Below are 27847 nucleotides of genomic sequence, written 5' to 3'. Positions count from 1 at the left end.
TCTCATCAGAATGATTGCAAATAAGAAACATGGATCTGAACCTTGATGATCATTCTCATGTCTCTGCTTACGGTCTCCAGTCTCCTGAGCTGAATGTTCTAGATACAAGGCAGAGCTTCCGTAGTGGAAGAAGGGCCCTGGGAATCCAACTTAAAAGTGCTTGATCATTACAGACCCCCAAGAAGATGGGTGTGGAGATAAGAGAAAAAGGACAGCGGGGGCTGGGCGCCTACGTATGACTGTGTGGAGTCCCCAGCCTCCCAACACACTACAGGCTCTGGGGCTCAAGCTGCTACACAGAGCACACACAGGCAGCTGGCTCTGGGGACATCTCTGCCGCTCTGTGGACGGGGCAGGTCCTTGGCACCCCAGGACTGTGGGAGCCTTGTGTGCTGAGACTGTGGGACACTGAGACTGCGTGAGAGATGCAGGGTGCAGCTAGGTCTCTGGGCAAGCCCTGTGAGCGGTCCCACATGCTCAGAGCTCCCTGAGGGGAGTCACTGCAGCAGGGTCCGTGCCCGCTCTGAGGACTGCACAGGTTCTTCTGTGGTTCCCAGGGCAGCACGGATGGGTACTGCACCCACTGCGGGCTAACACCAGCGCACTGATCACCTTGGAAGAGAGGAGGTGACGGTGTGCCAAAAGGGCTGATCAAACCCTCCCTTCTGATTAAAAAAAAAAGGAGATCTACCATATCCAACTTGGTGTCCCCCTGGAAACTCGCCCCAGCATGGAGCTCCACCCCACAGCTCCCTGGCCACACCCAGCACATGCCTCTGAGTATTCACTGACAAGAGCAGACATCCACTAAGCCGCAGAGGCATGGTCCAAAGATGAAAGCCATCTGCACAAAAAAGTCAACAAGTGTCTCCACAATGCCTAAAAATAAGCACAGAAATTCAAGGAACAAGAATAAGGAAGACAACATGACTCCCCCAAAGGAACACAACATTTCAATATTAGAATTCGAAGATGAAGAGATGGATGAAATGCTGGAAAAGGAATTCTGCAGATTAATCACAGGATTACTCAGAAGCAAATCCGTGAATTAAATAAATCCACACATGACATGAACGAAAATGTCTCCCATAAAATTGAGATTTGAAAGATAAATCAATGCAATATTTTTTTTTGACAGGCAGAGTGGACAGTGAGAAAGAGAGAGAGACAGAGAGAAAGGTCTTCCTTTGTTGTTGGTTCATCCTCCAATGGCCGCCGCGGCCGGCGCACTGCGGCCGGCGCACCACGCTGATTTGAAGCCAGGAGCCAGGTGCTTCTCCTGGTCTCCCATGGGGTGCAGGGCCCAAGCACTTGGGCCATCCTCCACTGTACTCCCAGGCCACAGCAGAGAGCTGGCCTGGAAGAGGGGCAACCAGGACAGAATCCGGTGCCCCGACTGGGACTAGAACCCAGTGTGTCGGCGCCGCAAGGTGGAGGGTTAGCCTAGTGAGCCGCGGCGCCTGCCAAATCAATGTAATATTAGAAATGAAGATTCAATAGATCAAATAAAAATGTGGAGGTAAGCCTTAACAAAGAATTGGTGAGGCAGAAGAAAGAGTATCCGAGCTAGAAGACAAATCTTCGGAAATCTCAGAGTCAGACCAAAAGAAGAAATTAAGAACAAAAAAAGAAGAGATGTATGGGATACTATCAAACAAGCTCCTGAAGGCATGGAAAGAGAAAATGGACTAGAAGGCCCTTTTACAGAAGTAATTACAGAAAACTTCCACAATTTGGAGAAAGAACGGGATGTCTAAGTACAGGAAGCACATAGAACCCCTAACAGATAAGACGCACTGTAGTCAGTCTCCACAGTAAAACATGAAGGAAAGATTCTAAAACGTGCATGCGAGAAGCGCCAGATGACTCTCAGAGGATCTCCAGTTAGACTCACAGCAGACTGCTCATCAGAAACCACACAGGCTAGGAGAGAACGGTGAGACACAGTCCAAGTCTTGAGAATGTCAACCCAGGCAAGGAGGGTTCCAAGATGGTGGAACAGTGACAGGGCGGTCTGATTCTGCAGGACGAAATTAATATCAAAAAAGTGGAGAGGGGCCGGTGCAGTATGTAATGGGCTACATCGCTGCCTGCAGTGCCGGCATCCCACATGGGCGCTGGTTGGAGACCCAGCTGCTCCACTTCTGATCCAGCTCTCTGCTGTGGCATGAGAAAGCAGTAGAAGATGGCCCAAGATGGCTCCTGGCTTCAGATCGTCACAGCTCCAGCCATTGCAGCCAATTGGGGAATGAACGAGCGGATGCAAGACCTCACTCTCTCTCTCTCTCTCTGTGTAACTCTGACTTTCAAATAAATAAATAAATCTTAAAAAACAAAGTGGAGAGAGTGCACTCTCGGAGTAAAGCCACAGTGGAAACTACAGTGGGACTCCCAGCGAAAGCAGTAGCAATGGCCTGAGTCTGTGCAGAAGTGCAGACCTGCAGCGAGGTACAGCGAGACGACAGAGGACACAGCAGCATGGATCCAGGGAGGGGTGCCTGCCTGCCTGCCCGCCTGCCTGCCCGCCCTGGCAAACCAGGCGAGATGGGACTCCAGGGCTAAATTCATATGGAGACACAGGAAACCTCACATAGCTAAAGCAATCTTACACAACAAAAACAAAGCCGAAGGCATCACAACACTAGATTTCAAGACATACTACAGGGCAGTGATAAACAAAACTGTCTTTTGCTGGCAAAAAAAAAAAAAAACACACACAAAAAAACTTGTAGACCAATGGAACAGAATAGAAATGCCAGAAATCAATCCAGTCATCTACAACCAACTTACGCTTTCCAGAGAAGCTAAAATCAAGCTCTAGAGTAAGGATGGCCTCTTCAACAAATGGTGCTGGGAAAACTGGATGTCCACATGCAGAGGTATGAAGCAAGACGCCTACCTTACACACTATACAAAAATCCACTCAACATGGATCAAAGACCTAAATCAACAACTCAATACCATTAAATTACTAGACAACATTGGGGAAACTCTGTAAGACACTGGCATAGGAAAAGAGTTCTTGGAAAAGACCCCAGAAGCACAGACAATCAAAGCCAACACTGACTAATGGGATTACATCAAGTTGAATAGCTTTTGTACTGTAAAAGAAAAACTCAGCAAAGTGAAGAGGCAACTGACAGAACAGGAGAAAATATTTGCAAACTATGTAACTGATAAAGGGTTATCATCCAGAATCTATACAGACCTCAAGAAACTGAACCATAACAAAACAAAACAATCAATCATTAAGAAATGGGCAAAGGACATGGACAGGCATTTTTCAAGAAAGGAAATTCAAATGGCCAACAGTCACTTGAGAGAATGCTCAGGGTCACTAGCCATCAGGGAAATGTGAAGTTTCACCTCACTCCTGTTAGAATGGCTCACCTACAGAAGTAAACAAACAAAAAATGTTGGCAACGGTGTGGGGAAAACATAACCTAATCCACTGTTGGTGGGAATGTAAACTGGAGCAGCCACTGTGGAAGACAGTATGGAGGTACCTCAGAAATCTGAATATAGACCTACCATATAATTCAGCCATCCCATTCCTGAGAATTTACCCATACAAAAAGAAATTAGCATCTGAAAGTTATCTGTATCCCCATGTTCATGGCAGCACATTTCACACCAGCTAAGATGTGGAATCAACCCAGATGCCCATCAACTACTGGTTGGATAAAGCAATTACGGTATATACACACACTACGGAGTACTATTCAGCTGCCAAAAAAAGAAAAATGAAATCCTGCCTTTTGCAACAAGATAGACGAAACTGGAAACCATTATACTTAGTAAAATAAGCTAGTTCCCAAAAGACAGATCTCATATGTTTCCCCTGATCCAAGGTAACTAATAGAGTACTTAAAATGTAATGTAATGGAGTGGATTGGACATTTTGAGATTAGATGATTATTTATAGCCCTTGTCTCTTCCATCAAGGAACAGTGTTTGTTTTTTTTCTCTTCATACTATTTGTTGAACTTTTGCTTAGTGTAGAACTAATCTTGTGAGTATAAAGTTAACTGAAAATAGATCTTTGTGAAAAATAAGAATGGGATTAGGAGAAGGAAGAAGGGTGGGAGTATGGGAAGGAGGGAGGTACAGTGGGAAGAATCACTGTGTTCCTAAATTTGTATGTATGAAATGTGTGAAGTTTGTGTACCTTAAATAAAAGGTTTCTAGGTTAAAAAAAAAAAAGGTGTTCAGTGTTCCTGGGCTTTACTTCGTTCTTACTCAATTTCGCAGATGATCTGAGCTACTCTCATGATTTCTACTATCAGTTACCAATATCCAACTGATCGTTTGACAGTTCCAATTAGATGTCCCAGAAATATCGCAAACTCCAAAACAATATGCACTACCAGCTCCTAAACCCTTTTCCCCTATTCATTTTCAATGGGTGTTAGTTCCTGTCTCAGCTCAAAGTACCCACCTGCCCAGGCCCCAAAGACGGAAACCTAGACATGTCACCTCTGACAATGCCTGTGCCAATGCAGCCACAAGACTCAGGAATTCTGCCCCTAGCATGTCTCTTAATTCTGCAGTTTCTCCCTCTGGGCTTCAGTGTTGCTCATTTCCATGGACGTTTTCTAACTGGTCTCTTGGTGCCTGTTTGTTGCCTGCAGGTCCTCCCTCTACACAGCTATGACAAGAATCTATCTGAAATGAACATTGGATTTGTTGTTCCCTTGCTTCTGACTGATCCAGGGCTCGTCATCAGGATTAGACCAAAACCCTCATTTGTGACTTGATCATGCAGTCTTCATAATTCGTTCCCTGTCCATCTTATCATTTCCCCTCAGGCCACTCCCTCTGCACAGTCCCTAAAGTCAAGTGTGCTTTCACACTGTCTTCCATATACTAGGCCTTTCTCTTCCTTTTTTTCTAGAATTCTCTACTCTGTCCTTTTCCCCTCCTGCCTTTCCTAACCTCAATTACGTATGCCTTGGCGAAGCTGCCACCTCGTCCAGAATGCTTTTTCCGGCCAGTTCTGGCAGAGCTAGGTTGGGTAATTCTCTCTTCTCTCACCCTGTGCATCACTTTCATTTAGTACACTGTAAGTTCTTTAATGAACATGCATTATTTTTGTCATCAGAAAAATCAATAAAAGAATAAAAAAAGAATAAAGTAATCAATAAAAGAATAAAACTAAGGTCTCGGTCTCTGAGAACACAGATTGTAATTGATTCATTTTTCTGTAATCCCACTTCCTAGCCCAGCACCTGACAACTCATGCTCAGTAATGTGTGTTAAAGGAAGGTAAGGAAATGAGAGCCTACAGAAATAAACCAGAGAAGGTAAGACTTCCTTACCACAGTATGGAGGTCTGCAGGGTGCAAGTCCTGATACTGTGGCAGTTACACACACTGACATCTATAATTCTAGAAGATTCTAGTTAAAAATAACTCCAAATTTATTCCCTTCTGGCCAGCAAAATTAATTCTATTGTGAAACTGTCCTGTTCTTCACATCAGATCTCTTACTGTATTACCCAAGGTACATTTTTTTTACAAGAATGCCATATGTAATCTCCATCAGGAAAATGGGATATGAGGAGGAAGAACAAGACCAAGTGTAAAATAAAATACACTGGGCAGTACTGTGCTAACACATGGAACATTACTTACATGTAACAGCAAGACAGCAGCGAGAAACGACTGTCCTTGACAGTACCCAATGTCTTCATCATACACAGAGTACGCCTAGGGAAAAGGAGAAGAGAAAGAAATACTGTGAACATGCACAGATTTTAAGTGTTAGCTCAGACCGGGCTGCCGCTGTTCCTGTCCCTGAGCCCCCCGACAACCCCCCTGCATGCGTGTGCCATTAACACAGCGGGATCTCCCGCAGAGCCTGTGTGCTTCCTAAAGCAGTTCCAGACGTCCCACTGGCCCGGGTTCCTCTTTAGAATTTGGAAACAAAGAGATGCTTAAAGCACCTAATTTTAAACGTCCTATTATGGTTTGAGGTCAGGTGGGTCAATGAGAACATGGCAGGCGGCAGCAAAGGACAGGAAAAAGGGTTTAAGGCTGATGTGGGAGTCCACTGTTCTTCAAGGGGGAAATCTGTAGTACAGACCTGCCATTCTGATAACTGGTACCCTCTAGACCTCTAGAAGTTCTCCAAGACCTTCTAGACGACCCTCCCACTTCCCAGAAGGCTGACGAGTAAAATGGCTCCTCTCATTTGTATCACTGGGGCAAACCGGAAATACAGAACAGCCTTGCTGTGTGTCTTCACAGAACGGCTGAGTCCCATCCCCACCCCCCCACCCCCACACCACTGCAGCTGCCTCTGGCCATTCCCTGTCTTTCCCATCACTCCAATCAGGCCGCTGGAGCACAGCCAAAGGGGGGATGCAAAGGAAGTACAGCACTCCTCGGGCTGCAGCTATCACACCATTCACCTCTTTGTCTTTAGATTAACGGGAATTAGGTTGCATGTTTAATATATACTAACTTGTACTTCAAACACCTGGCATGTGTCTATTTAATTAATTAATTAATTTATTTGAAAGGCAGAGTTACAGAGACTGAGGGAAAGACAGAAACAGAGATTGTCCATCCACTGGTTCGCTCCCCCAGTTGCTGCAATGGCCAGGCTGGACCAGGAGCCTGTAACTCCACCTGGGTCTCCCACTTGGCCCAGCTTTGGCTGCTTTCCCAGGCAGGGAGCTGGATCACAAGTGGGACAGCTGGAACTTGAACCTGTGTTTACAGGGGAATGGGTGTCACAGGTGGCAGCCGAATTTGCTGTGCCACATGCTAGGCCAGGATTATATAAGAAAACCAACTTGTACTAATTTTTAGGAAGGCGAGTCAGTTAGAATAGGTAGAATGTGCTGGCCAAATAAGAATGATAGTGAGAACGCTCTTTCTCTGTAAGTCCAGATAGCACGTGCTTTAGGCTTTCGAGGATAATTAATATACATTGTTTTTGTTTGACAACCTCTGAAAATGTAAAAATCATTCTTAGATCAAAGGCAATATAAAAATAGGCTTCGTGGAACATGGGTCACTGACCTCTGATTCAGAATTTGAAAAAAATTCAGGTGCTCTAGAGTTATTTTCAAGAGACAACCACCTCGATAGTGCAGCTGGAATTATGATCTCCATCCCACTCCATGAACGCGATCCATGGGTTATGCTTCATTTTAACGAGGGAGTCCCATTCCCATTCAGTTTGTTCAAGACACTGCATTCTGATTTGGCGAGCATAAAACTGCCTCTTTCCAGGGAATGGTTATCAAAGACAACTAGGACAAGTTACGACACTGGGAGGGCAAGTGTACCTTCCATCCGCCAAAGGACTCAGAGAGCAGGGTCTAGAACTCTTTTTTAACTTAAAAAAACCTTACTAAAGCATGGCTTATATTTAATCCAGTGCATACATTTTTAATTGCATAATTCTACGATCTGGGGCATTTACATAGTCTAACCTTCAGAGTATTATCATCCCTCCAGAATATTCTCTCACATCTCTTTGTAGTCAAACACCTCTACCCTAGGCAACCAACCACTAGTCTGATTTTGTCACCATACGTTAGTTTTGAATTATTTACAATTTCCTGTCAATGGAGCCATCTAATACACATGCTCACGTGTGACTGGCTTTTCTCCTGAGCTTGCTTCTGAAATGCTTCCGTGTTGTGTGTATCAGCGTTCACTCCTCCTCACTGTAGAGCAGTGCCCACCGTATGAATACAGCACGACTTGTTTCTCCATTCTCTGTCTCCAGTTTTTGGCTGGAACGAACAGAGCTGCTGCATGAGGGTACTTTAATTAAGCCATCACTTGGGATGTCCGTACCGCCTACCAGAGAACCTGGGATTGAGTCCCAGCGACTCCATGCTTCTGACCCAGCTCCCTGCTAAATACACCTTGGGAGGCAGCCAATGATGGCTCAGTGAGTTGGGTCCCTGCCACCTACATGGGATTTTTCCAGTGTTATCAGATTTTTTTTTTTAATTCAGACACCTGTTAAAATTATGAAAGGGAGAAGAAGGAAAGAGAAACATTCAATTTTTTGTAACATATAAATAAAAGAAAACCAAGTTATTAATGATTACCTTATAAGCCAATGACACAAACTATATAATGACCAAAGCTGACAATCAAAGCAGATGTCAGAATACTGCTGCCCATGCCATCAAATCTCTGTAAGCAATTAACAAAATGTAAATCTTCATTGACAAATAGGTAAATTTCTATATTCACGCATATGCTTCTAAAATAATCTCTGTATATTTTAAAAAATTAAAGACCTTTTCATCTAGAAGTTAAGCTGCAAACTTTAAAATATTACATCATCTTCAACTCCAGATGAACTTTTGTCTGTTTTGTTTTTGCTCTGTCACTAAAAATTATTAGAAATATTTATGGAACTTCATATTAGAAGCCAAAACCGAGTATCTTACTATCTCTACAGTGACAGTCATATCTGAGTTTTCACTACCAAAAGAAGCCTCTTTGCAACTAGGATGATAAAAGGAAGGATTCCCTATTTTTTTTTTAAGATTCATTTGTTTATTTGAAAGAGTTACAGAGACAAAGGGAGGGACGAGAGATCTTAAATGAAGCCAGGAACTAGAAGCTTCTTCCGAGTCTCCCACAAGGGTGGCAGGGGCCCAAGAACTTAGGTCATCTTCTACTGCTTTCCCAGGCACATTAGCAAGGAGCTGGATCAGAAGTGGAGCAGCTGGGACATGAACTACACCCATATGGGATGCTGGCTTCACAGGTGGTAGCTTTCCTTGCTATGGCACAACACTGGCCCAAGAATTCCCAAATATTTAAAAGGGCCTCAGTAAATCCACTCAAAAGTCTTCTTAGGGAAACACTGTCGTCTCAACAATATCCAGTCCCATACAAGCATCTGTCCTGGAAGTTAAGATTTCAGTCTTCATAGGATAACTACAATTATCTTAGAGATAGTTATTAATTAGTGTCCAATGCCCTCAGTAAGTTTTCAGTCTGTAATCACGTCTTCCAGGCCATACAGTAAAGAAATTGGATATCTCAAGGTAGTATCTGTGTAAGTAACTGATAATGACAAAGTTGTGTTTTTTTTGTTTTGTTTTGTTTTGTTTTTTTTTTTAACTAAAACAGTGCTGGTTTTACCTGTAAGAACCTCTGTTATCTGGGATTGCGTTAACCAGTGTTGACCTTCACATGCAGATGAGCACTCGAATACGGTTCTTAACATTTTCACAAAATGACTACATGCTTCCTGCAAGTCTCTCTGTTTAGCCAGAAGCATGCACTAGTAGAATCACGAGAATCAACATTGCCATGTCTTGGCTGCAGCCCAGCCCCAGGACACATGACATCTAAGAACAAAGGCTTACTGACGCAGCTTCTCAGCTGCTCAGAACTCTGGCCACTTCTTACAACTGACTCAGCGTTCTTCCTTCTATTTACAAATGTTTACTGAGGTACAGTTTATATACAGTAAGATTCACTCTTTCTCCATTTTTCTGTTTTTGGAGAAAGACATACCACTGGGTATGTCAATAACATTTCTAGATTCTGATCAGAAAACAAAGTATCTTACTCCACAGAACTACCTTTATTAAGTTGATAGCTGACATTTCATAGTTAGCTCTAAGACTTCAACACACCCCACTCCAGAACGTGGTCCATATCAAAACCATCCATGCAGGCAGTATTTACACATTTTATGTAGAGATACTCTAAAGTCAGTGTCTACCATATTACCCCGACATTCCCATCCCAGGAAAATCACTAGTGACATTGCCTTCACTTTCAAAAGTTTCCTAATTAGTATGGTAAATAATAGAGCTATCCAATCTTCACAAATTTCTCTAATTCTGCACCTAAAATATTTAGACCTTTATTTTTAAGTAGATGCTAATAAGGTAATAAATATCACATACTTCAGCTCTTATAGCTATAAGTGCTGGTTCAGCACTTTTGGCGATAAGTGCTGGTTCAGCACTTTTAGCTGTAAGTGCCAGAAATTAATAACCAAATGGATTATTCCATTTTTTTAAAAAAAAAGCAGTTCACTTCTGGCACCTGATACTATCCACTCCTCTTTGCTACTGAATCTGTTTTACACTCATTTTAATTTTATAAATTCTTTCAGGCTTTTCAATAAATAGAATGGCAATCACTCAACCAAGAAAATTATATTTTGGTAACGTTGTTCTCTTTTCATCTTTTTCTGCTAATAATGACATCATCACATTTTCCTCTAATAAGAGAAAAAGGGGTCCTTGGAGTCATCACCTAACAGATCTGAAAAGCCTCCTCAGCTTCCAGAGCTCGGCCTCATCTTAAAGACTGAAGAATCAATTAGTATATTTCACTTACGCGATTTTCTTTGACTTATGCAGCTGTATTTCTAATTGCTTAAATTATACTTTTATCCGGGGCTCCTGTGTGTGTGCGTGGGTACGCATGCACGCACACGTGTGTCTGTATGTGTGAGTACTGGGGGTTGGAAGTAGGATACAAAGAGGATGTACAAGAGAAAAAAGGGAAAGAGTAGAGAGGAAAGTTCAGATCTTATGTATCCCTAGCTGGAGCGTTCCTGATTACAGGGTCTGTCACATCCTTTATCATTAACTGGGAACTTGGAGATTTACTGATGAGAGAATATGTTACACGAGTGATAAATACACATATTCTCAAAGTTTCCCCTCATTCATGAAAGATGTCAATCCTGAGGACGCCTTAAAACTAGGTTTCCTGGGGCTGAAGCTGTGGCATAGCAACAAAGCCGCTGCCTGCAGTGCCGGCATCCCACGTGGGTGCCAGTTCGAGTCCCAGCTGCTCCACTTCTGATCAGGCTCTCTGCTAAGACCTGGGAAAGCAGTAGAAGATGGCCCAATTTCTTGGGCCCCTGCAAGCGGGAGACCTGGAAGAAGCTCCTGGCTGCTTGCTTTGGATTGGCTCAGCTCTGGCCATTGCAGTCATCTGGGGAGTGAACCAGCGGATGGCAGACTATTTTCTCTTTCTCTCTCTTCCTCCCTCCTCTCATCCCTCTCTGTAACTCTTTTAAATAAATAAATAAATCTTCTGTGGGAAAAAAAAAAACCGAGTCTTCAAAAATTAACCAGACTTCATCAACTTTGGCATCACTAAAAAACATTTTTGAATGTATTTATTGAAAGGAAGAGAAAAAGAAAGAGATAGAGACAAGGACCTTCCATTGCTGGTTCAGTCCTTAAAGGCCTGCAAAATCCTGTGCTGGGCTAAGGCCAAAGCCACAAGCTGAGAACTCATGGCAGGGACCCCGTTAAGTCAACCATTAGCTGCTGCCTCCCAGGGTCTACATTAGCAGGAAGCTGGAGGCAGGAGCCAGAGCTGGGTATCACACCCAGGTACTACAGTATGGGATGCAGGCACCTTAACCACTAGGTCAACGCCTGCCTCCTCTAACATATCACTGTGGTCCATGTTTGCTCCCCTGTTATACAAAATTGTGCTATTTATATTTTAAGAAAAGCCTGAGTGAAAACAAAGGCTCAGACCTTATCAGATAAAGACAACGGGTTCACTGGCTCTACAGTGTATGCTCTAACTAGAAACTTCAGGATAAACACGAAAATCAGGAATGCAAACTTATTTTCTGCTTGTTTTGGGGTTGGGTTGGTGACCAAAATGATTTTTAGAAACTATTACACTGATTCTAAGGCCCAGCAATGGGTTTGGAGGCAGTCTGAAAACACAGTGCTGTACTCTTTCCTTTGGAATTCTTCAAAGCATGAGTCTACTTGGTCAGAGAAATCTCTAGCTGAATTGAACACAATCCTCTGGAGATGTTCAAAGCTTGCTTTCCCTTCTTACCTCTCCCCATTCCCCACCTTAACTGCTTCTCTGGCTAGCAGCCTACTTAGCCTGGCTTTCAAAAAACATCTGGGTATTACTTCTGATAAAGGAGCAGTAGCTGCTTTTAGATGAACCTTAACCCTGATGGCCAATTCAAAATGCATCAAGACAAATATATATACTACTTTAAAGGACTGAAGTGCTGAACAAAAGCAAGCAAAAATTGCAAAGGACTATAGAATCGGAAGAGGTGAATGACAGTGGATAAAACTTCAAATCTTTATGGAATTTGCGAGAAGACAGGATCCGGTAGCACCACACTGGAGAGTGGCTACAACTTGGGCATGATTTTAGGGAAGTGTAGAACCAGAGAACATACTGGAGGGACCATAGAAACAGAGTGGAAATGCTAGAATGGAAACAGTGGAAATGCTAGAATCAACAGCAGCACAACGGGGCAGGCGGGCTGGGAAGATGAATCCGTCTATGAGTCTACGCATAAAAACTTGCTTATCAAGTCAGACTAACGTTCAGTAGAAATAAAATCGAAGCAGGTTCTTCCAGATGAAAAGCCAGGGGTCGACTGGAAATACATAAGGGGACTCCTATCCCTGGATCACATAAATACATGCATTTGTTACAATTACAGTGATAGCACACTTCACACTAGTGCATTTCAGTGAAAGTTTCCTCCACAAAAAAAAGTAACTATTAATGGATACTGAACTCTAGTTACTAACGTACATGTTGCAGTATCAGGCATGGGTATGGTACTATTCTTGCAACTTTTCCGTGTATCTTATAATGGTTGGGGGCGGGCAGAATCTATAGCCAAACCATGTCCCTCCTTTCTGCTCTGGACTATAGGATACTTTTCTGGCTGGGTTCCCAGGCACACCTCATGTCTTCATTCATCAAGCGAGTATGTGCTGAGCACCTGTTATGTGTCAAACATGGTGCTGAGAAAGGCAGACACAGGGATGAAAAGAATTAGTCCCTGCTCTCAGCTCGGAATCTGACAGAAATGATCAGTGTACACCATGACAAAGCACACAGTAAGAGAACTGCTGATGGATACATAGAGCTCAGAGGGAGAACACAGGTAACTGGGGCACAGCACAGGGAGTAAAGGCAAGCAAGGTCATGTCCTCTCAGTCTTCAAGAAGAGAGTGAGCAGAATCGCCACAGAGTTGGACTCCTGTTTGCAGTGGCAGAATATAAAGGTTGTTTGCCCACGCTGAAGAGAAAGGACACAGACAAGGCACGAGACAGCTGGGACATTTGTGATGTGCAGACTCTGGGCTAAACGCTTCTCCATGTTCTTCTTTATTCCTTACACTGGCCTAAGACATGAGAAAAATGAGATTTAGAGAGTAGCTAACTTTGGTAAAGAAACTCGGGAAGTGGTTTAGTTAGGATTCGAACCCAAATGTGCTGAAAAAAAGAGTCCACACCATTAATACCTTTATTGTAAAACTTAAGAATCTCTCCATGTAGAGTGGTTCTTAAAGAGTTACACGTCTGTGTCCACAGAAGATGGGAGAGCCTACATCCTGTTTTGCCTCTGGGTTCAACAGAGATGAAAAGCAGGCTCCCATATGCTCACAGAGGAATGGCAATCTAACCAAAGGCAGCTTAATTCTTCTCATTCCACGTCTTCTGGGTTTCAGAAAGGAGAGCTTCTAATTTCCTTATGTAATATATGTATTACCGTGCTGACCACAGGCAAAAATTTAGGCATGAAAACAGAGACAGTTGGTTAGGTTTAATGTTGCCGGTGCTAACATTCATACAAAATGTACCTTCTCCTTAATAAAACAGAAAAGACACTTGACTTCTGTGCCTCGTGAGAAACTGTCACCCAGCGATAGGAATGCTGATTTTGAAATAAATGGCCACAGAAGAGTGGGACTATATTTGCCAACTGAAAACACACAGTAACATCTACTGCTTTTGGATTAACTTAAAATCACAGAAGAACATCTTTATTCTTACAGTTCCATTTTCCTAAAGATTTCTTTTCTCCCGAACACTCCCCACACACGCATGCCTTCACTCGGTTAGGACTGAACAGCATTTCTCTTTTGCCCCAGGAACAGAAGCACGCGGGGATATTTTTATCACACAAGCACACTGAGAGGGAAAGACGAGGCGAGCTCGCCTCTCGGGAAAAATGAAAGGGAAATCAAATACATTCTCTAACAAGATGGACAAGGCGCTCTGCGGGCACGCGAGAAGGGGCTGAGCGTCTCACAGATGCCCATTCAGCTTCCTGGCAACCGCTCCGGTAACTGACATACCTGCTAATTTGCTCGCTATTGAAACAAGGACTCGGGGTGACCAGTTTTAGCTCTTCGCTACTGCACGTAGTTCTTTCTCCAAATCCTAACCAAAACGTTGGGCTGTCATGATTTTCACAGTGCAGATCTAAGAACAGTGCGGAGAACAGGCAATAGTAACGCAGCTGTCCTTCTCACATCAGTAGGAGTCTGTTGTTTATGGAAAGCAATTTTCCATTTATTAGACAAACTATTTAATCTATCTCCAACAGTAAGTTTCTCCCAAATCATGGTCAAAACAAACAAACAAACAGTCAGCCTTTGGATTATTGTTCCTGGCACGATTAATCCCTAATGAAGATATTAATGAAACAATCAAGAAAAACTTTATTTACAAACTAAACTGTTCTCATACAACCAGGGAGACAAAAAGATATACTAGGATAGACTTTTGAAGTAATGCCACAATTAGCTAAGTAAAAAGAGTCACAGAGTGACAAGAACCTTAAAACATTGTGTAAAAGAAATCAGACATTTATAGAAACGTAAGAATAAAATTGGCTTTTCACAGAATACTTTAGCATTAATTTGTCTACCTATTAAATAACCATTAACATTTATTTAATGACGGCTACTGCCTAGGTGGACACTGTGGTATCCTGAGATAAGATGCTACTTGGGATGCCTGCATGCTCCAGTTTCCTGTTACTGCATCAAGGAGGCAGCAGATGTGGCCCAAGTTCTTGGGTTTCTGCTCCATGAATGGAGTCCTGGCTCCTGGCTTCAGCTTGCCCCGGCCCAGCTGGTGCGGGCATCTGATGAGTGAACCAACAGATGGGAGAAGGCTCTCTCTGTCTCCCTGCCCCACCTTGTCTTTCTCTGTCACTTTCTTTCATATAAACAAATCTTTTTAAAAATGATCCAGTAAATCTTACCCTCTGTCAAAAGTATTTACACATATCAAAGAGGTCTTCGAAAAGTTCATGGAAAACAGCTTTTGAAAAAACTATGCACGGACTTACAAAATTTTGTACCAAAATAAACTCATCTTTTAATCCAATTTTCCATTACCTTTTAAAAGTATCTGAATACTAACTTACATAATCCTAAAAACAAACCCTAGAATAAGTACTATCTTCAGCCTCACTTTCTAGACGAAGAAACTCAAGCACAAAGAGATTGAACAACTTGTTCAGGTAACTCGGGCAGTGCAGCCCAGAGCCCAGGCTCTTCCCCACTGTCCATTTGGTCTTCGGAATGTTTCTTTTTTTGTCTTCTCTTTTTATTGAGAGACAGGTAGAGGGAGAGACATACACACTCAGCACGCACTCTTCTGTATGAGTTCACTCCTCACATTACCACAACAGCTGGTGGAAGCAGGCAAAGCCGAGAGCCAGGAACTCACTCCAGGTCCTCCCATATGAGTGGCAGGGGCCCAAGTACTTGCACCATCATCTACTGCCTCTCACAGTAGCCAGAAGCTAGAGTCAGGAGCTGGAGACAGGAATTAGGACTCAAATCCAGGCACTGAGATATGGGACCTAAGTACCCTAACTGGTACGTCACCCATCATACTAGACAGACACTTTTTGTCTCTGGATTTTTAATATCACTGACATGTACTGCCAAGTGTAAGCAAATGACCATCAACCCTAACAATAAAACACAAATTTCTCATTTTGTTATGTATTCCAAAGATTTTCATTAACTAACAAAAGAGATGACTTTAGTTAGAGAACATGATAAGCACAAAATTCAAAAGAGTAGCTGGCTTTGGTGGGGGAAGACAGGATCTAACAGAAACACTTGGGGGACATTCAAAATGACCGATAAAATTATCATTCCTAAGTTGTAGGTACAGGATACTACTTCTGTTGTGTTTTTTTTTAATCATAAATTGTAATAGTTTTAAGCAACTCATTAGTAATTGTCCATTCAATAATTTGTGTTAAGATTTTAATTCAGGTGACATTTCTAGAATGCAAATATCTGTAAGACATACATCAAGGCTTCATGGAGTTTAATGTAAATGATTCAAATAGTGAGGGAGGTAGAGAACCAATGAAAATGCTTCTTTTCAAGGATAACCATATATGTGCACAGATGACCTTTGTTCGGAGAAGTTGTGTTCTCTAAAGTTGTCCCAGTGCTGAATTAACCAAAACTGAATTACTGCCCCTTGGGTATACATAGGGTTAGACTCCTCCAAACCTCTACTCACGGAGATAGGTCTTGAGTGATTCAGAAATAAATCAAGTCTTACCTTCGTTTTAAGTGTGTTTGCAGACACCTTCTGTACCATATACTGCTGACTCATTAACACTGAACTCACAACCAAAAGCATTGGATCATATCTACGTATCACTCACATCTCCATGAGGCTCATCGAGCACATGTGTTTTCTGCACAAGGCTCATCACAGCCTCCTGGTGCTTAGCAACACTAGACAGCACTTCAGCACTCTAACTGGGGTCCATTGTAAACCACAAGATCAACAATGTAAGCATACCATAAAACGGGTTTACAGTATGCGAGCTGAAGCAAGAAAGCAGAGCATGGAGCTTTCTGCACCAGCTCTTTCAATGTGTGCATCTGGTGACTCAAATTTTTTGATACTGCTTATTCATGTGTCAGTTAATGACCAAAAATCACTGCAAGTGTTGGTTTTTGAGGCCGCAAATAAATTTTAGTGAGTGGCAAATCTGCAAGTAGGGAATGCATGAATAATGAAGATATACTCATGTATACATATGTATATGTATGAATATGTGTATGTGTGTGAGTGGATACATATTATTATATACACACATATATACCTATGTATATTCACACATTATATCCATATCCAGAAATAAGTCAAAACAGTTTATTTCTATATTATCCTACAAAAATAAATTAAAGAGCTTTTAATTAATAAAACCAGAATTGTTATTGATTAGAGTCATGACTTAACAGTTTCAGGAAAGATCATAATTATTGGAAAAATCAAGTTAGTAAAATATTAATACAGATGTATTCCCAGACTATAATTTTGAATTTTCAAACTTGGTTATAAATGCATATTTTTATGAAAAGTTTTCAGTACCTACTGTTTCTCATCACATTATTTTCCCATCAAGTCTTTAGAATCATGGCCAACCACATGTTCATTTCCTTTAGCATTCAGTACAGGTAGTCCTCAGTGATGAACAGAACATTTTCTAAAAGATCATTTACCAGGTTTTTTTTTTTTTTTTGTAAGTTTTATTTTATTTGAAAGAGTTACAGAAAGAGAGAGAGGGAGAACCAGACAGAGAAACCTTCCATCCACTGGTTCACTCCCCAAATGGCCGCCAACAGCCAGGGCTGGGCCAGGCCGAAGCCAGGAGCCAGGAGCTTCTTCCGGGTCTCCCACGTGGGTGCAGGGGTCCAAGCACTTGGGCCTTCCTCCACTGCTTTCCCAGGCTCATCAGCGGGGAGCTGGATAGAAGTGGAGGAGCCAGGACTTGAATCGGTGCAATATGGGATGCCAGCACTGCAGACGGCAGCTTAACCTGCTACACCACAAAGCTGAGCCCTACAAGTTCATGTTTTCTAACTAAAAAATATGGTTATGAAGTTATCAGATCAGTGTAGATCACGAAATCTGCCCCTGATTATAGTACCTTGTTAACAGCACTCTAAAAATCATTGTTTGTTAGAAATTTTATTTAGACATGTTCTACTGATGGCTCATGAATGCCAAACATCTCAAAATACAGCTATGTCACCAGAACTACTTAATTTCCATAGGCTTTGAATTCTTTCGCTGAGGCAATAATGTTTATTGTCTACTATATGAAGGAGATCAAAGCAGTCAACAAAATGGACAGAGAACCTTTGCTCTCATACAGCTAATAGTCCACTGAGAGAAGACAGATACTAACAGTGGTAAGTAAATCATTTACATGTAATGGTGAGAAATAAAGTGGAGAAAGGGCGTAGGAGTGCTGGCTAAGAACAGATAGTAATTTTCGGGCAGGTAAAATAGTCCACCTGAGAACGTTAACAACGGAGCTGAAAGAGGTTAAAGAGCAAGCTATGCACGGGTGTTCTCGGCAGAGAGAACAGCCAGTGGTGTGTGAGCTGGCCTGCAACGCGGGGCTGTGATGGAAGATGTGGGGAGAACGATAATCACACACAGTGTGAGCTGGCCTGCAACGTGCGGCTGTGATGGAAGAGGTGGGGAGAATGATAATCACACACACAGAGCAATCTTCAGCCCGGCATATCATGTAAGAACAGGATTCTGCAGTGAATGAAACAGAAAGCCCGGGAAGCAATGATACGAATTTAGATCAGGATAGCTACAGGGTACACGCAGTTGGCTGCTGTCTTCATTCCCAAAGGAAGACGAAACGCGGGCGTTCGCTGCAGAACAAGAGTGTGAACACAGACCCTGTGAGGGCCGCAGCAGCAGAACCGCGGGCCGGGGAGACTGCTGCTCCCGACAATGACCTTGCTCTGCTGCTTCTCTGTGAGTGGAAGCTGCTGCTCCGCCCAGTGGCTGTCAGCAACCGCGACACCTGACATCTGGGGACAGCAGCACATGCACTTGCTCTACAGCTGATGTTAAAAGAACGTAGCCAAGGATGATCCGATGTTGTGGAGTGAGCACGTGGAAGAATGCAGGCACTAGCAGCTGAGATGAAAAGACTACAGGGTCGGAGGTTTTATGAGGAACAGCAAAGGTTCGCTTCTATAAAGGGTGTGTTTGACAAACCTGTTAGACCTCCAGAGGAAAAATCAAGTAGGCAGTTGAATCTATAAGCTTAAAGTCCAAGGAAGAAAGATAAAGCTAGCAATTATTGGTGCTTGTACGGAATCTACAGCTATGGGATTGGACTGAACTATTGACACAGTAAATGCAGATTACAAACATTTCAGGGGTGTGGTACTGGTATGCAATGGTTAAGCAGCTATTTAAGATGCCCACATCCCATACCAGAGTGCTGCCTCAAGTCCTGGCTGCTCCCATTCTGATCCAGCTTCCTGCTAACACACCTGGGAAACAGCACATGATGGCTCACGTATACAGTCTGTCACCCACATGGTAGACCCTGACGGACTTCCACTTCAGCTGCACAGCCATTAAAAAAAAAAAAAAAAAAAAAGTAGATGGAAAGATATCCATGCCCCTCAGCCTTTTAAAGAAATTAGTATAGAAATCTTACAAAATTTCAAAAACTGAAACTGGTTAAGAAAAAAAGAATGAGCAAAAGAGCCAGGAAAGAAAGAAGGACAGGAGGGAGGGAGAGAGGGAAGGAGGGAGGGAGAGAGGGAAGGAGGGAGGGAAGTGGGAGGGAAGAAGGAGAAAGGACAGAGGGAGGGAGGAGAGAGGACAGGGAGGGAGAAGGAGGAGGGAGGGAAGGAAGAAGGAGGGAGGGAGGAGGGAGGAAGGAGGAAGGAAGGGGGGGAGGGACAGAAGTGAAGAGAGTGCTAGAAGAAAGCTGTGCATCTCGTCAGATGCTGACGTGTCAAGAGGATTCTGACCAGCACACTGCTGCAGGAGAAATCCTGATAGAAGAGTTTAAGGAAGAGGAGGAGAGGAACTGGTTACAGGAAGTAGAGATAAATGTTTTGAGGACTGTTTTCTGGTAAAAGGAAACAGATATGTTTTAACACAAATAGGACAACAATAGCCACCTTGTAACCTTGAGAACCAACAGCCTGCATCTGCAGCCTTCAGAGGCAGCAAAGGGTAAGAGGCCCTGTAAAGACTCCTGCCTAGAGAGTTACCGTTACCTGACCTGTCTGGTCGTTCCCTGAACAACACTAACTCAATGCGAAAACACTTCTCCCCGTGGACATTTGTCAAAAACAATTACAAGCAAAATTTTAATCTTGTGGCTGTCCAAGGCAATGGATAAAAACTGGGCAAACAACATATGAATCAAGAGCTTAGAAAAGGCAAACTGGGGAATGAGACGTCCACAAGAGTGCCGGAAGACTCCGTGTAAGTCTGATACTCCGGAGTTGCTATGATCACATGTGAGTTTGTGCTCATGCCCAGGTCTCTGTGCACATTCAGGGAAGACCTGAGAGGAACCTACAAGCTCCCACTTGGAGTTGAACGTGAAGTTCTGCACAGCAGGAAGTGAAGGCAAGGTAATTTTCAATTGGCTAGTTGAGTAGTGAGAAGGCCTGCGTGTGTGTGTGTGTGTGTGTGTGTGTACACACACCCCTGCTGGTCAATCATTAACCGACCACCAAGCAGCCACACGTAACAAAGAATATGCACTTTACAGAATCAGGTCACTAACCAAACAAACACGTCTCTACAACAAATGACAACAAGAGGAAAATGGAATATAGATTAGTGATTGTTAGAGGCTGAAGGTAGCAGTGATGGGGAGTGACTTCTAATGTGTAAAAGGGTCCTTTGCAGACTGATGGAAATGATCTAGAATTAAACAGCAGTGACAGTTGTACCACTTTGTGAATATATGAAAACCCACTGAATTGTGCATTTTAAAGGAATGAATTTTATGGTATGTGACTGTCACAATTAAAAAATATGGATACAGGGGCTGGCGCTGTGGTGTAGTGGGTAAAGCCGCTGCCTGCAGTGCCAGCATCCCATATGGGTACTGGTTCGAGTCCAGGCTACTCCACTTCTGATCCAGCTCTCTGCTATGGCCTGGGAAAGCTGTAGAAGATGGCCCAAGCACCCACGTGGGAGACCTGGAAGAAGCACCTGGCTCCTGGCTTCGGATCAGCGCAGCTCCAGCAGTTGTGGCCATTTAGGGAGTGAACCAGTAGATGGAAAATCTCTCTTTCTCTCTGCCTCTCCTTCTCTATCTGTGTAACCCTTTCTTTCAAATAAATAAATAAATCTTAATTAAAAATTTAAAAAATATGGATGCAAACATTTATTTTTGTGCAAACACATGTATATAAACCTATGCATGAACATATATTCCTAAGCTCTGTGCAATGAGGTAACTCACAAGCAATGATATCCCCAAAACAACAAAAATACTTAGCATCAGGACCACAGCTTCATGGCATTTTAATGAAAGGCAACAGGGCTCTGTGGTGACTAAATCGAGAGCTGAGGTATAAAAATCAGCCTGGAATATCTTCGTGAGCCTTAACAAGGCTCAAAGAACGCCAGAGTATGGTCAAAAGGACATGGAAGTGAGCTTAAAAGCTTCCTACCGGCCGACTTGGGGGCAATTCCAGAACTGAAGTGAGCATGGTAGTGAGTGCATATAATCCACTGAGTAAAATGAGAATTCCTGAGTTCATATGGATATCATACGTAAAGGAACTGCTGACAGGAATGAAACATTTACACAGCTACAAAGTATCCCCCCACACAATACCTACTAATTCTACAAGACAAGAGTTACTTGGAGCGCTCAAGCTTGGTAGACAAACCCTTAACTTCTGTGATCAAAGCGACCATCGTTAATAATGTGAAAAATTCAAAGCACCCAAAAAGAAGAAATAAGAACAGATTATCCCTTGTGTTACTCCTGCCAAACAGTACAAGCTGAGTCTATCCATGACACACTGAAATTGAGGGATATTCTAAACACGGCTGGCCTATAAGCTGCAAAAGAAGCAAGATCAATAAAATGAAAGAAAAGAGTAAGAAACCATTCCAGATCAAAGAAAATCAAAGGGACAGGACAACTAGAGGAAGTGGCGCCTCTGAACTAGATCCGTTCTCTAACAAGGACATCATTTGGACAATTAGTGAAACCCAAAACATATCTAAGGCTTAGGTAGTGGCAATACATCAATGTTAATTTATTGATTTGGATGTCATATTATGCTTGTAACGGAGAATATCCTTGCTTCTGAGAAAACACCCTAAAGTATTCAGGGGTGATGAGTCATGATGCTGGCAAATCACTCTCAAATAATTTAGGAAAACAAAATTCTGCCCTTGCAACTTTCCTGGGTGAGAATGCTAAAAAAATGGAAATATATGTTTGCTATGTATAAATTTGACAGTATCATTTTGTGTTGAACCTAACAAAGAAATCGAACTTTAAGAAAAAAGGTTATTAAGTTTGTCCTATATGCTGGTAAGAAGGAGTCTATCAATAAAAGCTCTAAAAATAGACCCACGGATATGAAATAATCTAAACACTGGAGATGATAAATGTAGACGGCTAGACGTACTCACAAATATTCACTCACAAAGCAATTTTCTTATCTAACATGGCTGGCACAATTCCTAGATCTAAGTCTCCTTTTATATAACACTTTTTAAAAAAAGGCCTTTGGCAACAATTTTGAAGGGAACATATTCTTAAAAAAAAAAAGAAAATATAAAATAACTAGACTGTCAAATCCTTAAAAATATTTAATGCCCCGATTACAAACAATCTACTATTTGATTATGGTACATTATTTAAAGTTTTCAATTTACATTATTAAAAAGAGGAGGGAGATGGTAAGAGAAGACACCACCACTCAGGAGTTTTATAAAATAAAGCAATAACCCTGCCCTTAGGGAGCTTAGCCTAAAAACTCACGAAAAAAAAAAAAAAAAAAAAAACCACTTCATAGAAGAAGGAAATGGTAGGAACAGAGAACTCTCTTAGAGTTTAAATATATTAAATTTTCATCAAAAGTATCTCTAAGCTGGCCATGAAGATGCAACTCAAGGCCAGAGTTGTAGTTAAGGTGTATGGATGCTGGCATCCCATAGGAGCACCAGATGGAGTCTTGGTTGTTCCACTTCCAATCCAGCTCCCTGCTAATGCACCTGGGAAAGCAGTGAATGATGGCCCAAGTACTTGGGACCCTGCCATGTATGTGGGAGACCTGGATGAAATCCTGGGACCTTCGCTTCAGCCTGGCCCAGTCCTGGCCGTTTTGGCTATTTATGGGCGTGAAGGAAGAGCTCTCTCTCTCTGTCTCTGTCTATCTCTAACTACCCCTCTCCATGTGTACCTCTGCCTTTCAAATTAATAATAAATCTTTAAAAGAAAGAAAGAGGGGCCAGTGCTGTGGCACAGTAGGCTAAACCTCTGCCTGCAATGCCAGCATCCCACATGGGTGCTGGTTCACTGCTCCTCTTGTGATCCAGCTCTCTGCTGTGGCCTGGGAAAGCAGTGGAAGATGGCCCAAGTCCTTGGGCCCCTGCACCCACATGGGAGACCCAGAAGAAACTCCTGGCTCCTGGCTTTGGATCAGCCCAGTGCTGTCCATTGTGACCATCTGGGGAGTGAACCAGCAGATGGAAGACCTCTTTCTCTGTCTCTCCCTCTCTCTGTAACTCTGCTGCTCAAGTAAACAAACAGAGAGAGAGACTGAAAGAGAGAGAGAAGGGGAGGTAGGTAGGGGGGAAGAAAGAAAGAAAGAAGGAAAAAGAATCAAAGAGGAAGGAAGGAGGAAGGAGGGAAGGAGGGAAGGGAAGGGGAGGGAGGAAGGAGAGAGGGAAGGAAGGAGGGAGGGAGGAGGGAAGGAGAGAGGGAAGGAAGGAGGGAGGGAGGAGGGAAGGAGAGAGGGAAGGAAGGAAGGAGGGAAGGGAGGAAGGAAGGAAGGAGGGGGGAGGGAAGGAGAGAGGGAGGGAGGAAGGAAGAAAGGGGGAGGGAAGGAGGGAGGGAGGGAAGGGAGGAAGGATGGAAGGAGGGAGGGAGGAGGGAAGAGAGGGAGGAGGGATTGGAGGAAGGAGGGAAGAGAGGGAGGAGGGATTGGAGGAAGGAGGGAAGGAGGAGGGAAGGAGGGAGGGAGGAGGGGAGAAAGGAGGGAGGAGGGAAGGGAAGAAGGACGGAAGGAGGGAAGGAGGGAGGAGGGAAGGAAGGAGGGAGGAGGGAAGGGAGGAAGGAGGGAAGGGAGGAAGGAGGGAAGGAGGGAGGGAGGAGGGGAGGAAGGAAGGAAGGAAGGAAGGAGAGAGGAGGGAAGGGAGGAAGGAGGGAAGGAGGAGGGAAGGGAGGAAGGAAGGAAGGAGGGAGGAGGGAAGGTAGGAAGGAGGGAAGGAAGGAAGGAAGGAGGGAGGAGGGAAGGGAGGAAGGAGGGAAGGAGGGAAGGAAGGAAGGAAGGAGAGAGGAGGGAAGGTAGAAAGGAGGGAAGGAGGAGGGAAGGGAGGAAGGAGGGAAGGAGGGAGGGAGGAGGGGAGGAAGGAAGGAGGGAAGGAGGGAAGGAAGGAGGGAGGAGGGAAGGTAGGAAGGAGGGAAGGAAGGAGGGAGGAGGGGAGGAAGGAAGGAGGGAAGGAGGGAAGGAAGGAGGGAGGAGGGAAGGTAGGAAGGAGGGAAGGAAGGAGGGAGGAGGGGAGGAAGGAAGGAGGGAAGGAGGGAAGGAGGAGGGAAGGGAGGAAGGAGGGAGGGAGGAGGGGAGGAAGGAGGGAAGGAGGGAGGGAGGAGGGGAGGAGGGAGGGAGGAGGGGAGGAAGGAAGGAGGGAAGAAGGGAAGGAAGGAGGGAGGAGGGAAGTTAGGAAGGAGGGAAGGAGGGAAGGAAGGAGGGAGGAGGGAAGGTAGGAAGGAGGGAAGGAGGAGGGAAGGGAGGGAGGAGGGAAGGAGGGAGGGAGGAGGGGAGGAAGGAGGGAAGGAGGGGAGGAAGGAGGGAAGGGAGGAAAGAAATGCACCTCAATCTCTGACAGCCAGGAACATAATCAACACGAGCCCAGCTGCTCTCCTCTGAAATCCATTTGTGCAGTGGCATAAAGAGGCTGCTCCCAGCCTATGACTGAGCATAACAGGAATATTCCGGAAGGCCGGCTTTGGAAAGAAGTGGGACGTCACAGTTAACACTGGCTGAGGACTGGCCCTGTGAAAGGTGCCCTAGAACACTGCAGTCTAGGACGTCCCTCTAAGCTCTTCCTTCCTTCCTTCTTCTCTTGGGGTCAAAAATTGGACCGGGACCCAAAGACTCCCCCAGCCTCTCCCACTCCTTGCTGAATTTCTGTTACAGCATTTGCTAATACATCAACTATATATTTACTTCTGACTTGGTGACAGGCTTCCTAGAGGATCCTAATTAACACAGGGTCACCAGATCAAGTCTACAGAGCTGATTATAGGACAGTTACCAGTACTACCCGGGGCTCTCTGAGACAAAGAAAAAGACAATGTCAGAGACGGCGTCTTCCCACAATGACGGAGCACAATGCAGAAAAATAAAACAATGCAACAAACCACCTATGTTCAAAATACTGCCATCATAATAAAGGTAGAGTCTTCTGAAAGTACATTGTAATGTGTTCTAAGATATATACAGAGAGAATAAAACAGTTACAGTGAAGCAGATGACTACATCTACGTGTGCATGGTTAGTTTGGTGCTGGTGTCAAGAGTAACTAACATCCACTTTTTTAACAAAAATTCCTAACAGTATTATTTCAGTAACTAGAGTCCCCATGTCCTACGCTGGATCTCAAGAGTTGTTTTCTTAATTCATGTGAGTAAGAAAAGCTTCATAAGGCAGATGGGCTACTAAGATTAGGGCAGACAGGAAAGACCAGGGGGGCAATTCAGATTCACCTTCTTCCTAAGTGGTTACCAAGGAAGATTCAAAGTTATGCAGATGGTATCAACTGCATATCAATCAGTAAACAGGAGACAAATCCCCAGCATTCTGTAACAAATAATAAATTCAGGAATAACTGAGAGTTTACTGTCTAAGGTATTTAAAGCATTTGATTCTAGTATGAGAACAAATCTCGTGGCAGGTGTTTGATGTAGCAGATAAAATGTCAACTGAGATACCTACATCCCACGTCACAGTGCCTGGGTTCAAATCCTGGCTCCACTTCTGATTTTAGCTTCCTGCCAGTTCAGTGGCTCAAGTAGTTCAGTCCCTACCACTCACATGGGAGACCTGGATTGAGTTCCTGGCTCCTGGCTTTACCCATTCCCAGCTGTTGGAGGTATTTGGGGAACAAGCTAGCAGATGAGAGATCTTTCCCTTCCTGCCTTTCAAATAAATAAAATAAAAATTTAACAAAGGATCTCAGTTATAAAAAATTAATTTAGGATATCTCATATATTACTTTCTATTTGAAGATCCCTTCTATTTTTGTCTTTGCAGGCTTTTTTTTTTCTTTTCTGTTTTGGAAAGTAATTTTATTCTCTTCTTCAAAGAGCAATGTTGGGTTCTAAATAGAGTGAGTATAATCAAACCCTTAGGATCGCACTAATCCTTTTATTCTAATTTTATCTATTTTTTATCATCCTCATAATCCCACCTTTTCTTTTCTATATCCCAGTAATAGTGTGATGGCTTCAATTTCCCTTTAAGTTGAAAGACTACAGGCTGCCCAGAAACTACAAAGCTATTTCAAGAAAGTCTCTTATGTGACCAAGCACACGAAGAAATTTTAACAATCTCTTCAGGCATCCTCAAGAGCATTACAAATCTCTCATTCTCTCTGGAGGACGCCAGCCTCACAAACCTCATGTTTTGATTGTCATGGTCTCAGAAGAAACATTCATATTTTAAAATCACATGGTATCTCTTCAAGTCGACCCTACTAATATGCATGTTAAAGAAGACAAAAACATCCCTCTTAAAGGACTATAGTGATACTACCATCATTTTAAAGTTTAAAGCAAAGGCTCAGTATGAATTAATGCCCAAACCCACACACACACAAGTTGCATTTTTCAATTTTGATTTACTGAGTTCTTTACTGTATGTGTTAATATGTATGTGCACCTATGTGTATTTTATATGTATATATAAAATACACATATTGAGTTCTTTATAGTATGTGTTTATATAAATGTGCACAGACACAACTATATATATATATAATACTTTACAGTATGTTTATATGTTGTTAATAGTTACACACATAATTTTCTTAGCAATGGAGCAGAATGGAAAATTCATTTAAAATGGATAATATAAAATGATATAAAGGGAAAAAAAACCCCTAAATAAGATTCTTACTTTAAGAGGTCAAGATTTATCAGAATGAAAATCTGGAACCATTTCTATTCTACTATAAACCAGAAGATCAATGAAAACTTTCTCTCTCCTCCAGAAAATCTGAAACTATTAGCCATCAATTTATCTATTAAAAGTATGAGGAGAACATTGTGAAAACTTGATCTCTCATACTTCCTCATTGGAGCTAAATGATATCTCATAGAAAGAAATTTTGGATAAGCTGACCTAACACAGTGTTAAAAATAATAAAAAAATTATTGAAAATTAATCAGTAATCTCCTAGTATCAAAAATAAAAAGTTAATATTCAGCACAACACAGAGGCAAGTCTCTAGTTAAAGTATCTAAGGCTTTTTTTTAAGACCTTGGAAAGGATTCACTTTTTTTTAATATTGATTTATTCATTTGAATGTCAGAGTTACAGAGAGAAACAGAACAAGACAGAGAGAGTTCTTCCATTCTCTGGTTCACTCCCCAGATGGCCCCAACAGTCAGAGCTGGGTCAGGCTGAAGCCAGAAGGCAGGAGCTTCTTCCAGATTTCCCACGTGGGTGGCAGGTGTCCAAGCACTTCGGACTTGAACCTGTGCCCATATGGGATGCCAGCATCACAAGTGGTGCCTCTACCCACTATGTCATAACAACACCGGCCCTACACTTCACATTTTATTACATTTATTTTTTAAGGAATACAAATTTCGTAAGTACAACTTTAGCAATATAGTTATTCTTCCCACCATATACCTGCCCTCTCACCCACACTCCCACCCCTTTTCCTCCCCTTCCCAGCCCCATTGTCCATTAAGACTCATTTTCAATTAACTTTGGACACAGAAGACCAACTTTATACTAAGTAAAGATATCAACAATTTGCACACAAACACACACAACAACTGTTTG

The 27847-nt window shown here is 43.0% G+C and overlaps 1 protein-coding gene across 8 annotated transcripts in view; it reads right to left on the bottom strand.

The window, feature by feature from the left end:
• RABGAP1L (RAB GTPase activating protein 1 like) overlaps positions 1 to 27847 on the bottom strand; it is a 788382-nt gene that overhangs the window by 275038 nt on the left and 485497 nt on the right. For all 8 annotated transcript variants that reach the window (XM_070077152.2, XM_070077147.2, XM_089299425.1 and 5 more), the window contains one exon: positions 5634 to 5708. In XM_070077152.2, the coding sequence (XP_069933253.1) occupies positions 5634 to 5708 (75 nt within the window). The remainder of the gene's footprint in view (positions 1 to 5633; positions 5709 to 27847) is intronic.

The sequence above is a fragment of the Oryctolagus cuniculus genome, chromosome 7, assembly GCF_051225735.1.
Source record: "Oryctolagus cuniculus isolate XC-2025 breed Fujian yellow rabbit chromosome 7, ASM5122573v1, whole genome shotgun sequence".
NCBI classification, from domain to species: Eukaryota; Metazoa; Chordata; class Mammalia; order Lagomorpha; family Leporidae; genus Oryctolagus; species Oryctolagus cuniculus.
Note: the sequence above shows the minus strand (reverse complement) of the source record. Positions and strands in the feature narration are given on the sequence as shown.